General features: G+C 55.0%; 1 protein-coding gene across 1 annotated transcript in view; it reads right to left on the reverse strand.

The window, feature by feature from the left end:
* RAB40C (RAB40C, member RAS oncogene family) overlaps positions 1 to 14,988 on the reverse strand; it is a 42,204-nt gene extending 27,216 nt beyond the window's left edge. Inside the window, exons 1-2 of the mRNA XM_087732448.1 lie at positions 14,836 to 14,988; positions 14,331 to 14,646 (exon numbers count right to left, since the gene is read on the reverse strand). Of these exons, the coding sequence (XP_087588574.1) occupies positions 14,331 to 14,484 (154 nt within the window). The 5' untranslated portion in view covers positions 14,485 to 14,646; positions 14,836 to 14,988. The remainder of the gene's footprint in view (positions 1 to 14,330; positions 14,647 to 14,835) is intronic.
* Between the last annotated feature and the right edge of the window lie 915 nt (positions 14,989 to 15,903).

Raw genomic sequence — 15,903 nt, forward strand, 5'->3', positions numbered from 1 at the left:
TTAAATACCTCCAGGGATGGAGACTTGACCACTTACCTTGGTACAGCCAAAGCCACCACACCACAACGGTCTAACTGAAAATGCTGGATTTTCCCCCAAAGCACCCCCAGATGCTTCTGTTTTCCTACAAGCCATCAGCTCTGCCGAGTCCAGAAAAAGGTCTAGGACTTCTTAAAAGGTCTCCTTAAAAATTTGCAGGTGTAATGGCATACTGACCAGCGACTGCTGGGAGGAGGGGAGAGTGCGGGGCTGGAATAAAAAAAATAGAGAATACACATCAAATATTTAACTTGCTGCGATATCACGGCGAACTCGAGTAACCAGCTATGAAGGGCTGCTTGTGCTGCATTGCGTTCAAGAGGATCCTCGGGAGAAAGTGAGGTAGGTCTCTGCGAGCGACTGGCAAATCAATAACTGAAAAATTTCAAGACCTGCCGTGATTATAAAACAGGCAAATGCCATCAAGAATATCAAGCAAACCCTGTCTCTCCCGGGGCAGCACTGAGAATACCTCCCAACCAGCGTGGCGGACTTTACAGACAAATTGCAATGAATTTGTAACCCAAGTGTCGTGGAAATCCTTACTTAATACACAAGGAAGGATCAGAAGCTGTAATCACCCAGCGTGCAGCTGGTCTTGCGGCAATGAAAACGTTCATTTAAAAGTAGATAAACACCAAGAAAAACTTTAGAGCGGGTCAATGGGATGTAAATAATTTCCTCCTTCCCTTTTGCAAAAGGAAAAAGTTAAGAATGAGCCTCCAATAAAGCTTCTTCACAGCAAGGACTCCAAGAGCTGTGGCTAAGCAGAGATGGGTAAATTTAGTTTAAAACCTTTATCTCCCGTTCAGACAACGCTGCGTGTGCCAGCAAGAACACCATCACCGACTGTGAATTTTTGGGCAGACGTAAGCTACGCACACCAGCCCTGTCCCCTCCCTGGCAGTCCCTTACCAGCCGGACAACCGCTGACGGGCAGCGGGGCCAGGTCCCCGGGACGGCGCTGGGCAGGGTGCCCCCTCCTCCGAGCCCCTCTTCCAGGGCTGGCAGAGCCTGGCTGGGTATCGCTCGGGCTCCCCAACCGGCCGCGGTCCCTCGGCACACCTCTGGGGATACGCAGGCGGGTTTTTTATCACGTAAGCTAGTAGCTGTCTTAGTTGTGGGCGCAAAACGCAAGGTGCTGAAAGGTTCCTCCCTCTCCCTCCAAAGGGCTTGTGCAAACCTTCCAGCTGGATTAAACGAGGAAAAACCAACCAAGCCATTAATCTGTGCAAAAACCAGTGCAGTGACTGTACAACAGACTTGGTAACTGGAGCGTTTCTGCGCACCAGTAAGTTCAGCCTAAGCCATTAGTGCAGAAATTAATTTATCCCAAACGCCAGCAATAACTGAGCAGTGTCCAAAGACGACTGTTTATTCTACCAAGTCCCTGGGCGTCACAGATGTTAACTAGACCTTTCTAAACCATGACTCTCAGCAGCTCGGTTTTAAATGGAAAGCCTTGTCCCTGTGTGCGCAGGCACCATGCGAGGCTGCCCGGCTCCTTCGGAAAGCCGGAGAGACCGCGGCGCGCCATGCACGTGGGGAGAGCGGCCAGCAAATTGACCATGGCCAACGTTTTCATAGGGACAAGTTAATGATGAAAAGCAATAATTATTTCCAACAGGGCAGTAGTACCGCGCCGCACCTGACATCTGGGACAGTATGCCACTTGGGTTCCCCCAAAACAAATTAGCGGGAATGCCCCCGTTCCTGCTGAGCACAGAAAAACGGCAAAAGCAGCGACATCCAGCCAGTCCCGTCCTCCCCAACAAGCCAAAGAGAACAAATGAGGGAAGAGAAGTGCTGGGAGGTCACAAAATTGAGGCCAAAAGATGGGTGTAGTAGATCCAGGTCTGTGCTGGGTCATGACAGCAGATCAGCTCCAGAATAAGAGCATCATTCCCACTTCCAGGCCTCGGCATGCAAAAAAACCCACCCCAAAACCAAGGCAAAACCCCACAGGCCACCCCCACCACCAAACCGCACTCGCTCACGGGGCTGACAGCAGGAATTTAGACAGCAAGGATGCCAGGCCTCTGGCACAGCAGCTCACAACACCGCCTGAGCAGAGACCCTCCCGCCAGGTTATTTCAGAGTGAAACAACCCCCCACCTGCGGGGTGTTGCCCACAAGCCGCGTTCCCGGCAGCATCCCTCTCCAGCGCCCGGCGTTGGGGGTGTACCAGGAGCTAGGTCAGGCCAAGAGGGACAGAGCTACTCCAGAAGCTTCACAGCACGTTCCTGCGACGCAAGCAGCGCCGTACAAACTCACTAGCTTCTCCAGAGACTCTTTGCTCATCCCAGAGTGGGCACTGACCTCCTGGGACTCATTTTCCTGCAAACAACTGTATTGCACAAGAAGACAGCAGTTATTACCCCCCCCCACACACACACAGAGCCCCCGTCACCACGTTCACACATTCCCTCTCATTGCATCCCACATCCTGCACCTTTTCGTTTAAGAAGGATTTATCGTGAGACGTTCAACCAACTGTCAACCTACGGCCACCGAGTCCAGCAGCCAGGTTGCTCCAAGAAGCAGAATAGGAAGCTAGGATGCATGATGAGTGTAGCTCAAGATGCTGTATCTTGGGGGTTTTCAGGTTCGGGGTTTTTTTCATGCCTATGAGTAAAAGGGCAGCCGGGACTGAAGACTCATATCAGAATTGTTTGCTTGTGGGCAAAAGTCGATACAGAAAGACTTGTCGTTTCATTTCTTGTCAAACAAGGCAGATGGGTACGGAAACGACAGCAGGCCAGGAGCTGCCAGCTGTTGAATGCACGTTCAAAGCAAACGGGTTTTGCACTGCAGTGTGCAACAACTGAACGTGTCAGTGCAACACCAGAATCCGCAGCTGCTGGGGCCAGCACCCGAGTAACGCGTGCACCGAAGACGCAGGCATCGAGATCCTCCGACTCGAGTAATTTAAAAAACAGGCAGTAGCACCTGTACATAGACGATACTACCAGGGCATTACCTTCTGCTGCAGCTCCTACTATTAACTTAGAGTAGCTATCTTCTCTGTCATCTGTAAGCGATACTAAATTGTTCAGAAAAAATGTGGTATGAGCACATAAACACTAGCTGACGAAAAAAGTGAATTCAAGCTATTCAAATAACAACTGCTGAAGTCATCCGACCTTAAAAAGTGTGTACAACAGCACATTAACAGCAGCAATTTAGCTAGTCAGCTCAGAGCTGTGAGCCACAGAAAAAATCCCTTCCAAACAACACATGAGCTCATCAGTTTGAGTCATGCATTCAATTACCTGCTTTTTAGATAGACAAACAACAAATTATCTCCATCAACAACAGGGGTCAAAAAAACACAGGCTTTGAAACAAAGGTGGATTCACCCCAGGTCTGTGTCTTTTGGTGTCAGCCTTCACCTCGGCAGCACTACTTCTTTGTTTTAAGCAGGGCGATAAAAGTTCCCGAACAGCATCACTGCGAAACACCCCCAGCTCGCGCCTGCAGAGCTGGAGCCGAGCCTCAGAAAGCATTTGCTTCTACCATTGCGCTCCTGTCCCGCGTCGTAGCTGAGCGGCCGCCTTGGGAACAGGATCAAGAGGTCCCGGTTCCTACCGGGCATGTAGGAGACCAGTGCCGCTCCCGCGTGGTGCTGGTGGGGGGACGGGGTAGATGTAAGCCGTCTGCTCGAGCCTTCACCATCTCCTGCTCACAGCAGCAAGTACAGAATCCACTCCTGCCGCACAACTCGGTGGGAGGTAATGAGGAGCTCCCCAATATTTAACTGTGCGGCAGATGAGTTTGAGCTGTTTCGAGCCGAGGAGCCCGGCCCCACGCGCCGGGCCAGGAGCCCACGTCCCTGAGCGGAGCCCAGCGTATCGCGCGAGCTCCTGCCAGCTCAAGGGAGCTGCTGCGGCACGGGGCAGGTCTGCGTGGCACAGCCAGCCAGCTGCCGAGCGCCTTGTGCAGAGACACACGCAGGAACAGAGAGAGAACAAACACCTTTCGCTTACTTGAAGTTACCCAAATCTGGGGATTTTCTCCCAAAAAACATACTCTGTTTTCCATTTATATCCACCTCATTCCAACTCATAGCGCTTTTGATTTAGGCTGGAAGCCTTTCACAAAAAGGCTGCTCGGGTCCGAGTTTGTTCCCAGGCATCTTCGAATCATAGAATCATAGAATCATTAAGGTTGGAAAAGACCGTTAAGATCACTGAGTCCAACTGTTAACCTATCACTACACCATGTCCTCAAGCACCACGTCTGTCCATCGTTTAAATACCTCCAGGGATGGAGACTCAACCACTTCCCTGGGCAGCCTGGGCCAGGGCCTGGCAGCCCTTTGGGGGAAGAAGTTTTCCCTAATACCCAACCCAAACCTGCCCTGGCGCAGCTTGAGGCCGTTCCCTCTCGTCCCATCGCTTGTTCCTGGGGAGAAGAGACCGACCCCACCGGCTCCAGCCTCCTTTCAGGCCGTTGCAGAGAGCGTTGAGGGCTCCCCTCAGCCTCCTCTTCTCCAGGCTGAGCACCCCCAGCTCCCCCAGCCGCTCCTCCCCAGCCTTGGGCTCCAGCCCCTGCCCCAGCCTCGCTGCCCTGCTCTGGCCACGCTCCAGCCCCTCCATGGCCGCCTTGGGGTGAGGGGCCCAGCGCTGAGCACAGCATTCGAGGGGCGGCCTCACCAGTGCCCAGCGCAGGGGCACCATCACCTCCCTGCTCCTGCTGGCCACACCATTCCTGATACAAGCCAGGATAACACTGGCCCTCTTGGCCACCTGGGCACACTGCTGGCACCTTCATCTACAGCTGAGGGCTCGTAGGTGGGGATCTCAGACAAATAATTGCTTGTTTGGTTTTGTAACCAGCCAAAAGCAAACCACTTATTCGGAGACCTCTAGGAAGCCCAGATTTGCAGAAGACTTCATTCCTCCGCCGCCCGCTCCGCAGCCCAGCAGCGTTTCAGCAGCTACGAGGTCCTCGCACAGAGGAACTCTGTTCCGGGCGTGTTTGAGGATGACGACTCCATCTGAAAACGGCATTTGGAGCCAGAAGCAAATCTGTTCCTAAAGCTCAGACAATTTCAGCGGACACCCGGGAAGCCACAGAAACAGTCGAAAGTCAGTCCCGAATTGGGGATGTTAAGTGGATTCGTGCTTTAGAAGAAAATCAAGAGTGATTTTATGCACAGAAGTGACAACAAACAAAAGAGTTTCTTCATGCTTTGCAGTTCAGATCTCCATATAAACTATACAGCTGCAGTCAGAAACAAAGACAGCTTATGAAGAAAATCAGAAGGCACCATAACAATCTTCATTGTTGCTGAATTACCATACAAACACCAAGATACACTTTGAGAAAAAAAACAAAACGCAACACACAAAAACATCCAAGTATTTGTCCAAATACTTTCCGTTATCAGGATATTGAGGTGGTTCACTTTCCACATTGACACCTCTCAACACCGTGCACGTTAATACACGGGAAATGCTGCGCCACAGCACCAGACCCCGGCGGCATCGCCCCCGGGCTGACGTGCACGCCACCGCGCACGGGGTGCCGGGCTCACACGTACGGCTGCACGCCTGCCCGGGGATCCTGCCCGGGGATCCAGACACACATAGCAGCGGTTTCCAACCGGCAGGACGCGCGTCCGCGGTCCCTCCTGCCATTCACACCCCGCTGCTCAACGCCAGTTGGCATCTCCAGGTTTTGCCATTTACAGGGTCACATTGCGACACCGCAACAGAGGCAGCCAGCAATGACGCAGCCGTCTCCAGACGGACGCTGTACACCCAAACGCCCAGAAAGAAGGCTACAGCGTTACAGCTGGGCGTAGATGGGTTAAGCACCGCATGCCTCCCGAGCACACGTACTTACAGAACTCCCGGAGCAGCTACGGAGAGACCACTCACCATGAATTTCACCAGCTCCTGAATTTGGTCTTGCTGCACTGACCGCGAGCCCCATGCCAGAAAGGGACTCCTCCATGCTGGAGGCATCAGGACAGTTGCTAACACTGGTTTCACATTTTGGTGTGCGGTTTCCAGTGATAACAACAAATCTCCCAGGGACCTGACCTACAACACAGCACTGCGTGTGCTCAACAGTCCCTCCCTGCCCTGAAAGGATCGTCCGGTCCTGCTGGCAGAGCACGCACGCCTCTACACACCCGCACGAAGCGTGCGGTGTCGCAGCGGCTCCGCGGCAGCTCTGTATTTTGCATTTTGCATTTTTAAAGCCAACATTTTGCATTTTTAAAAACAGAAAAATGCATTGACTTTTAACCTTGTAATACAGATGACACCTACAAGAACACAAGCGTGTCTCAACCTAAGGAGGCATTTCACGGTAAACATACATTTGCCAGCACGGCGAGCAGCACAGATAAGGCTCAGGTTCGGTAAGATCAACCCCACAGAGTTTCATCCCCTCGTGCCGTAGCACAGACCTGCGCTCTGTGTCTTGTAGGGATTTTACCATCAAGTTATTTAAGCAGATTCTCAGCCTAAGGAAAAGAACAGCTTTCGGGACAACAAGAGATGGTTTAAGATTAAGTAAACAGGATAGGCAGAATCGTTGGGTGGGGTTTTTTGGGTTTTTTGAGGGTTTTTGTTTGTTTGTTTTTTGTTTGCTTTCATCCAGATAGGTCTCCTGTCCACTCCAGAACCACTGGCAACACGGACTACAGCCTGTCGCTGCTAAAACCAGTACAGAAGCAAACAGAAGCCAGGGGAATTTCTGTGTACGTGACGGGGGTATGTGCGGAGAGCGATCATTTGCAAAGACAGGAAAGCGGTACAATAAAAACCCCTGAATGGGCCAGAGAACTCAGAAGCTGGGCTGGAAAATAAGTTAAAATGGCATCTCTAAAAATAAAAAAAAAAAAAATCTGCATTTTCTTTAAAAGGAGATTATTCCAGAGATGCACAGCACCTTCTATTAAACTGCCAGTTCAATACAGCCTTTCAGTGTCCCCTTCTGCCTGTCTCCTCCTTCACCACTGATGATTTAAACAGCAAATATTGTGTTTCAACAGCATGAGGATTTTCGTCCCAATTCAATGCCTGATATTGAAACGGCTGCAGCACTGCACGGCGGATACAGGAGGACATTAATCACTTCAGGGGTTATATTTATAGGAGAACAGGTGTCAAAGTTTTAAAATGATATAATGGTGTCTAGTTTCCCAGTGGGATGATGGAAATGAGACAAAGAGGAGGTAGAAAAGAGGAAGAAAATCTAAAAAGCTATGGCTACGTAAAAAAGCTCTCAGCAAACAGAAGCCCTGTAGGAACAGCCTCCGAGCCGATGTTGCAGCCTTGCTCTTACTACAACTTCTGCAGAAACAAACAGACCTCTTCGACGGAGGGCCCTAGCCCTGAGCCACGATCCTCTACGCCCCAGGGAAATCTCCCTTGCAGGCGAGTCCCAACTCACAGCAAAGCGTTTAGCAAAACGGAGCCGAAGATTTTCATAGCAGATCTTGCTTCCTTCCTCCTCCTCTGCCTGCAATCAAACAGAAACCGGTATGACATAATGCTTCTGTATCGCTGCTTGTTCCGTGCGGAGCCTGGGCTGCCAGAGGAAGGCGAGGGGTAAAGGGAAAGAAAACGAGATAAAAAGCAAGGTTATAAAACCTCAGCTCCAAAACCTAAGCTTGCAGCATAGCTATTTGCGAGTGCAAGGGAAAGATGCTCTGCTCTTCCCAGAGAGGGAGGCCACCGGAGGAAAACATGCCAGGGAACAGCTGGAAACAAAAGCTGAAGGAGACGGGGCGGAGGAGGAGGAGACATTTTCCATGGGCTTTCCTATGTGGCTTATATACCGAAACAACCAAACAAAACCCCACCCGCCAAGAGAAGTGGGCAATGCCATTGCGGGATCCAGACAGAGCAAAACCTACTCGCTTTTTAAAAATAAAAAATACAGAGAAACTTTTAATCCCAGTTATGAGAAGAACATTCCACCCATTTCAGATTTACACTGCTCAGTTCATATCACCTTTGTGCACTTAGGGCTCAGGAACGTATTAACAGCCGTGTAAAAGCAAAGCTTTTATACAGGGGATCAGAGGAGGCGAGAACTCCAGTGCCATCGGGAACGCGGCAGCGTAACTCCCCGGTTTTACAAAAACACAACAAAACCACAGCCCTCCTGAAACAACCCTCCTGCGGTGCTGTGCATCCTTAATCCTGACTTGAGAGGGAGCCGAAGACATCAAAACCTGCGAGGCACACAGTTTGGGGGCTGGTTTTTGTTTGGATGGGGTTTTTTTGTTTGTTTGCTTTGTTTTGGGGTTTGTTTGGTTTTAAGGTTAAGCCACAGCTAGTCAGTCCCACATCAAGCAGAGACGCAGGTTCAACACTCTACGTTTGGAAATATTTTTCACACAAAGGATAAGTAATAAACAATGGAGAAATAAGAGATGTTGGAGCTGTTCCTCAGCCAAAGCCTGCTCTGATGAGATCAGTTTTGCGTCCCTGATGACAGGGAAGCGAACATCCCTGAAGGACACTGATGCAAGTGCTGGCAGACACGGGGAGCCGCTGCAACCACCACTCTGCAAGCCATCGGAAGACGTTTCCAGCAGCACGACCGGTGCCGTCCAGCTGAAGCATTCCCCACAGATCAATTCCGCAGCCACTGCAGGGACGTGATGGCAGGGCTGCACTTAGAACATTTTGCCTCAATTCCCCTCGCATCAGAGCGCTAAAACCTCAAAATAAGGCATTATTCCAATTCATACAGTCATGCCAGAAAATAAACAGCAGTTTCCACTGGCGTGCAGCAGCTGAAACAGCAGGCCGGCCCAGCCGGACAGCTCGTGTCTACCACCGACAGGGACAATGCTGCTCCGGCAGACAGCAGGAACGCAGCCGGCGGCACGTGGCCAGGCGAGGAGGAGGAGGAGGCAGCAGCAAAGCAACACCGGGATCAATGTTTCCCTCAGCGCTGATGCCAAGGAGAGCCCTGACACACTGCAGCAACGCCGGGATGAGCACTCAGCTGCAACCTCAAGGCTGTGCCCAACATCTCTAGCTCTCATGTCTATGCCCAGAAGGTGCCACCGCATTGGTGCTGCTCCCCCCGAGGTTTTGCCGAACACAGGTACACCCAGCAACTGTTTCTTGTACGCTCAAGAAGGGAAGGTTAGATGCTGTCAGGTATTTACAGAGGTCCTGTCCTTACAGAAGCTGCAGAAGTTTAAAGCAGAACTGCTTGGCCTCACGCTTCGTTAAGGCTTGGGAGAAGCGAAGCAGCGATGGCAAACGCTGCAGCAGGGCGGCAGGGCCTCCAGCCAAACACGGCAGCAAACACAGAGGCTGCGGATGAGACCACCTCCCCAACCAGTGTTGGAAACTCGACAGGCAAGGAGCAGAAGCATCGAGAAGCATCCCCTCGCACGCCCTCCTCGGCAGCGAGGGAGACGAGACAAGGCGTCCCCTTTCCTCCGTCCCCACGTGCGCTGGTTGTGGCGCAGACGATCGCCCGGTTGGCAAGTGACTAACTTGAAGACTGCCACGAAGCCAAGCAGAGCAGTTTTACAGGTGATGTTTCTGGATACACGCTGGTGACTGAGGACATACCGAGAGAGTAATTGCTGTAGAGAAAGACTTGAAAGGGACAGCTTAGGGACCTCCGAATTTAGACAGCTGCAGAAAAACAACCAGAGGGAAAAGACATCCAAAGATGCGGGTCACTCGAACAACCAACCAGCAGAGTGAGGTCCCCAGGCAAACAGCCCCGGCTGGGAGGGCCCTGAGCACCTCCTAGGGCTGAGCAGGGTCTCCAGCCGCTCTTCCTTAACGCTGCCTCTCCCTGCCCGCCCGGCCAGGGAATGGGCGCGAAGCTACGCTGCCCTAGACCCTGCTCCTTGCACAGACACCGAGCTGTGGCGGGCTCGCTGCTGAATTCCTTGCACTTCTGCTACAGGGGAAGAGCTCTTGGGAAAAATCCAGTTTTCATCTGAACCATAAAGCCTGTCGGTAGCTATTGCAATTGAGCACTTAAGGTGCCTTTTTCGTAACATCTTCTTGGGTCTTTGGATAGCCGCGGGGTAACGGAGCGCCTAAGGATGGTGCTCAAATAAAGGCACCAAGCCCCAGCTAAGGGACAAGGCACCGGGGCTCGCCGCAGGAGGGGCGGTCACCACGCCATCCCTGTGGCACGGCAAGGCTTTCAGTTTAGCTTTCACGTGCTCTCTGAAAGGAGATAAGAGTGCGGACATAAGGCTTCCTTCTCATCACTTTCTTAACTCAAGCTGAGGACAGGGAAAAAAATAAAAATAAAAATCCATCCCCCTTCCAGTCAAAGCCATCTGCTCACAAACACACTCCACTCTTTCCCTAACGCACATTTCTCCCTTCCTATGGGAACAGCAGCAGGTGAGGGGGAAGGCTCTGCCGCAGAAAAAGCCCTCCATCACGCGAGGATGGAGCACGTCGCATTCGCGTCTGCGTGGCGAGACCAGCCCGGCCCCGTTTCTGGTGCACGCGGGGCACCGTCTCATACGGCGGCGATGGCACTCGTGTCTGCCAAGCGCTCCCGTGCAGGGAGCCCTCCCCGACTCACCCGGTGTTGATGCCGCCCGAGCAGGGCTGGCTTCTCACGCAAGCCAACAAACCAGCTAGGCAAGATCACTTCAGCACAAGCACATGAATAACTAGATATTCCAGGGTGGATGTATGACACAGTAGTGACAAAGCCATGGGTCCTTCAGGTGAGGAATAGCCCTGTCTGGCCTTTGCAGGACACACACACTGCCCCTACGTTCACACGCAGCTCTACCGCATCTCGTTGTCCAAAACTACCCTGCGACCAGAGATGTTTCTGTCCTGCTTCGGTACTTGGGGAAGGATAAGGGCAGCCCTCGAGTGGGCACCTTAAGCACCAAAGTGAAAAGTGATCTGTGTAGCTGACTCATATCTGTAAAGCACACGGTTTTGCTTCGAGTCAGCTGTAACACCGCGGCTCGCAGCGCAGGGGCCAGAGCAGCCCTCCCCCGTTCCTCGGGAGAAGGAGTGAGTGCCGAGAGGAGAGGGCAGTCGGGGGAAAGGCAGGATTTCTGGTTCCCGGGTGAGGTCCCCCAGCTGTCAAGAGCAGCGGTGGGGCTCCGAGAATGGCACCCTGCCTCCACAACTGCAGACTCGGGGAGTGGGGTGGCTGAAAGCTGGGAAGGAAGACAACACTGGAAGCCCAGAAGAAAGAACCATAATGTTCTCCCAAAAGCCCACATTTTCACCAAAATACTAGTAAGACGGCTTAATTCAGGGCCTTTTGTGGCTGGCCACGAAAAAGTACGGGTCCCCCTCGGTTACAAACCCTCCTGGGGACGGGAGGTGACAATATCCAGCCACACGACACCAACAACGCTCCTGGGGGCAGATCCTGCTCTGCGCAGGGAGTGCTTGCCCTGATGCTCCGGGAGACGGATACGCTCAGTAGCTTCAGCATGAACCTACTAACACACACACAGGTGACAACTGGACCTCAAATCCCTCCTCAAAACGCTGTTTTTAAGTCACCAGAAGTTCTGTATCCAGTGCCCTTGCAGCTCGGGCGCAGCAGTGGTCAGGGGCACCACTCACGCCTCTTTCTGCAAAGGCCATCAGCATCCAGAGAGTAACAACCACCTCTACTTACACGGACCAGATTCATTTCTAACAACAATTTAAATAAAGGACATTGCTAAGGTCTTGCTCTACACGATAGGAACTGCAGTGTCTAATTTAAGACATGCCTGATTCAGTATGAGGTGCCAAGCTATAGGACTAAGTTGAGAAGCGATGCTTTGGCTCATGGATCCTGAAGGATGGACAGAAGCGACGACGACGCTTTAAGAAAGACGCAGCTCGTACTGCACACAAGGCTTTCAGAAACCCGACGCACGCAAGCAGAGGCTGCCCGCTGCGTACCGCTCTCAAAAGCAGTGCCGATAGAAGAAGGGCTATCTCTTGGCTGCCTGCTCTTCTGACACCCAGCCGCTCACGGAGGAGAGAGGCACCCCTCAAACTCTTTTCAGGAGGCCAGGTGGACGGCAGCTGAGCAGCAGCAAAAATACAGCGCTTCATTTACACAGCATCACTTTTAAAGGTATGCCTTCCCAGAGCTGAAAGGACAACCCATTTCGCGCCGCATTTCGAAAAACCTGGGTTAAAACATTGGCCAACACAGTAAAAGCGGCAGACCCCAACGAGACAGAGAGGGCACAACGGCTTCACCCCTCCCCACCAGAGGTCAGGGATCTGAGAGCGACGTGAGACGTCCCAAGCACGAGATCAACCTAAAGCACACTCCATTTCACACCGATAATGCCAAGTTCTGGTTTCTGGACAGACCAAACAAGTAGTAGGTGATACAATACTTGTTTCAAATCGGGATGTGGGGTCTGGGAGGGGATGAGGAGGAAGATGACGCACTTAGAAGTAAAAGATTTACAAAAAGAGCCTCTGCGTAACGTTCCACCGTTGCAGTTTTGGGACAACATTAGGCACGTGTCAAAGAGGAGGCCAGGCACTAGGTATCCACAAAATCTAAGCGCCTTGACATCAGGGGACGGTCTCCATCAGGAGAGAGTGAACGCACGCTGGCAGAGAAGCGTGCCCTGTCCGTACGCACGTCCCACCGTGCCGGGGCGGAGGGAGCTGGATTGCCAAGGCTGTCAGGAATACCGGCAGTAACAAATGCACTCGGCTCTCAAAGCCACTCCATCTGATCATCCAAAATGCGCGTAGCTTCGCGGAAGCAACAGAAGCAGAGACTATCAGAGCATATATTAATGCGAAAAACAGTATGTGACCTAATTCTCTAATTAGGAACGGGTTCCACTGCCCATGGAAGATGAGGGAAGGTTCTGACAATATTAGTTCACCGAGACTTCTTTTCCTAGAGAAAAGATGGTGGTATTTTGTTGTTATGAAATAGCGGGTACAGAGACAAAGCTTTTATAGCGACAGCCGAAGTCACCGTTCCCTGGGTTTTACGTATGTATCAAAGCACCCACCGCACACTCACTGTGCAATCGTACCTATTACTCCTGCATCGCCTGCTTCAGAACAGCAGTCAAAACCATTTCTATCAGAAGACAACTCCAACTTTAACACTTAAAACAACCACCCCATTACACTCTCCATCCCTTTCTGCTCTGTAAACGCTAACCCCAAGGAGCAGCTCTACGCTTCCAGGTGAGGCAGGCTCTTCAGAGACACAAACTCTCTTCAGGGAAGCTTAAAAGCACCAAGCATCTCCTCGCAGGCAAACCGCACCAGCTCAGACACCCAAGGAGATGAATGATACCACAACCTTCTAGTTCCAGAATTTGCTGCTCTCATTTCACAAGCATCCCGGCTTCTGAGTCACCACCTCCGCGTAAATCTCTGCGGAGCAGGTGCGCGCTTGCATCAGCTCCTAGGAAGCTGGTAGTAGCTCTGAGGAGCGAGCGCGCAGTCAAGAGCCAAGCCACGCCGCTCCTTTACGCTCTAAATTCAGCCAGCTTCAACACAGAGCATCGAGAAGCACCCGATGCCCTCAGACTCCTGCTTACAGGCAAAACTGAGCACCACCTGCTCCAGCCCTGGGGCTGGCTGCGGCGATGATGCAGGGTCCGCACTGGATTGCTTCTGTCGAGCCCTTGGGGACCTTATTTTGCACAGAGGCTGGGGGGGGAGGATGACAGATTGAAAACCACCCCAGGACCTGCTCCCTGCCAGGCCGTGTTATGCTTTAACTGCAGCGAGGGGACGCAGGAAATAGCACAGCACCACTCCTTGGCTCTTAATTACGGTCTTGTGACACCGTAGTTAATGGTCTGTCATGGGCTCCATTAGAAACCTTGATGTTTGCAGGAGGCGGACCAACCAAGCTGCGCTCCCGGTAGCCAGCTACCAAGCGAGAGCAGCCCTGGCCTGGAAATCAGGCTCCTGTTCTTTTGTTACAGGCCTGCTTCCTCCGGGTACAGCTCGGTCCTTGCCTTAACCCCTGCGGCGGCCATGGGAACCCAGCTCGGCTCCTGGAGCGGGGTGCCAGCGTCCAGCGTCCAGCTGCGCCGCGGGATGCGCGCATCCAGGGGTTGCGTCAGACGCCGACCCCTCTGCCGCCTCCCTGGCCCAATTCTGCGGATCTTTAGGATCTGAAGGAACGGCCGTGGCCTTGCCGCTGCCAGCGGCGTGACCCTTGACAAACCGCGCTCCGCTTGCAGTTAATTAAAAACCCCAAAGGATAAGAAGCAAAAGGACCGCGCCCCCCCAGGGGCAGGGACCCCCGGCACGGGGCCCCGCCGCCCGCCCCAGCCCCGCCGGCTCCCGCCCCCGGCCCCTCACCGTTGCTGTAGGCGTAGGGGGACTCGGAGGCCCCGTCCTGCAGGCTCTCCAGGATCTCCCCCTTCCCCACGTCGCTGTCCCCCACCAGCAGGAACTTGAGGAGGTAATCGTAGCTCTTCACCGGGCTGCCCTGGGTTCCCATCCTCCCTCTCATCGGCCAGGAGGCCCAGGCCGCATCCTCCGCCGCCCGCCGGCCTGAGAGCGGCGGGGCTCCGGCCCCGCTCCGGGGACCCCGCCGGGCCTCTCCCCTCCGCCGCAGCTCACAGCCGGCCCGCCGCCTCGCCTCGCATCTTCCGCCGGGGGACGCGCTGGGGACCTGCGGCGGGAGGAGGAGGAGGAGGAGGAGGAGGAGGAGGAGGAGGAGGAAGAAAACGGCCCGGCCCCGCCGGCTCCTCAGCGCCCCCCGCCGCTGACAAAGCCCCCGCGCGCGCCCGCCCGCACAATGCGCCGCCGCCCCGCCGGGCCCCGCCGATCCCCCGCGCCGCGCCGGGCCGCGCTCACCCACCTCAGGGCCGGGGCGCCCGGGGCCGGGCCGGGCCGCGCCGCCGCCACCACGGCCGCAGCCTCCGCCTGGCGCCGCCGCGCAGCGCCCGCTCGGGCCGAGGGAGAGGCGGCGGCAGGGCCCGCCCCCCGCCCGGGCGCCGCCGCTCCCACAGGCTCGGCGACGCGTCCGTCAAAGCGGGCCCCGCCCCGGCGCGCCCCTCCGGGCGGAGGGCCGGGCGGCGCGGCTGCAGACTACATGTCCCGGTGTGCCTTGCGGGGGGCGGCCGCGGCCGCGCGGGGCGCGCCGGAGCGAGGCATGATGGGAAAGCGAGTCGGGGGGGCGTGGCGGGGCCCGGCCGGCGTGGGGCGTATGGGGGGGCACCCGGGGGTGCGGGCATCCAGCACTGGGGGGCATCCAGGTGTGAGGGGGGCACCCAGGACTGGGGGGCGTCCTGGGGGGGGGGCATCCAGGATTGGGGGGCATCCAGGTGTGAGGGGGGCATCCAGGTATGGAGGGGCATCCAGGATTGGGGGACATCCAGGTGCGTGGGCATCCAGGACTGAGGGGCACCTGGGATTGGGGGGCATCTAGGTGTGAGGTGGGCATCCAGGTGTGGGGGGCACCCAGGACCGGGGGGCACCCGAGTACCAGGGGCCATCCGGGTGCAGGTCGCGGGGCGGGAGGCGGGGGCCATGGGGTGGGCCTGGGGAGCGCCGCCGGGGCAGCCAGCACCCATCGGGGGCTGGGGCCGGAGGGGTGGGTGATGCACAGCGTGTGCCCAGGGGACGGTGACGGCCGCGGGCGCCAGGCCGAGCCGTTACCCACCGGGGGCCGTGGCACCAGTCACGGCCCCCACTGCTCCAGCTGCACTGCGCCGGGGCCCGGCAGCCTCCCCCGAGACCCTCGGCATCGGCCTGGCGGTGGCCTCTGGGAGCCCACGGGTGCCCTCGCCGCCGGCATCGCTGACAAACCCCTGTGCCGAACAAAGCATTCTGGCTGATCTTTGCAGAGCCGGGCAGCCCGCTAATTACGTCCCCAGCCTGGCTGCCTCCAGTCAGTCCTGTTTAAAAGGACACGTCCCCCCGCGGC

Source organism: Nipponia nippon, unplaced genomic scaffold (genome assembly GCF_047370975.1).
Source record: "Nipponia nippon isolate SJK-2023a ecotype South Korea unplaced genomic scaffold, ASM4737097v1 scaffold_5, whole genome shotgun sequence".
In the NCBI taxonomy this organism is placed as follows: domain Eukaryota; kingdom Metazoa; phylum Chordata; class Aves; order Pelecaniformes; family Threskiornithidae; genus Nipponia; species Nipponia nippon.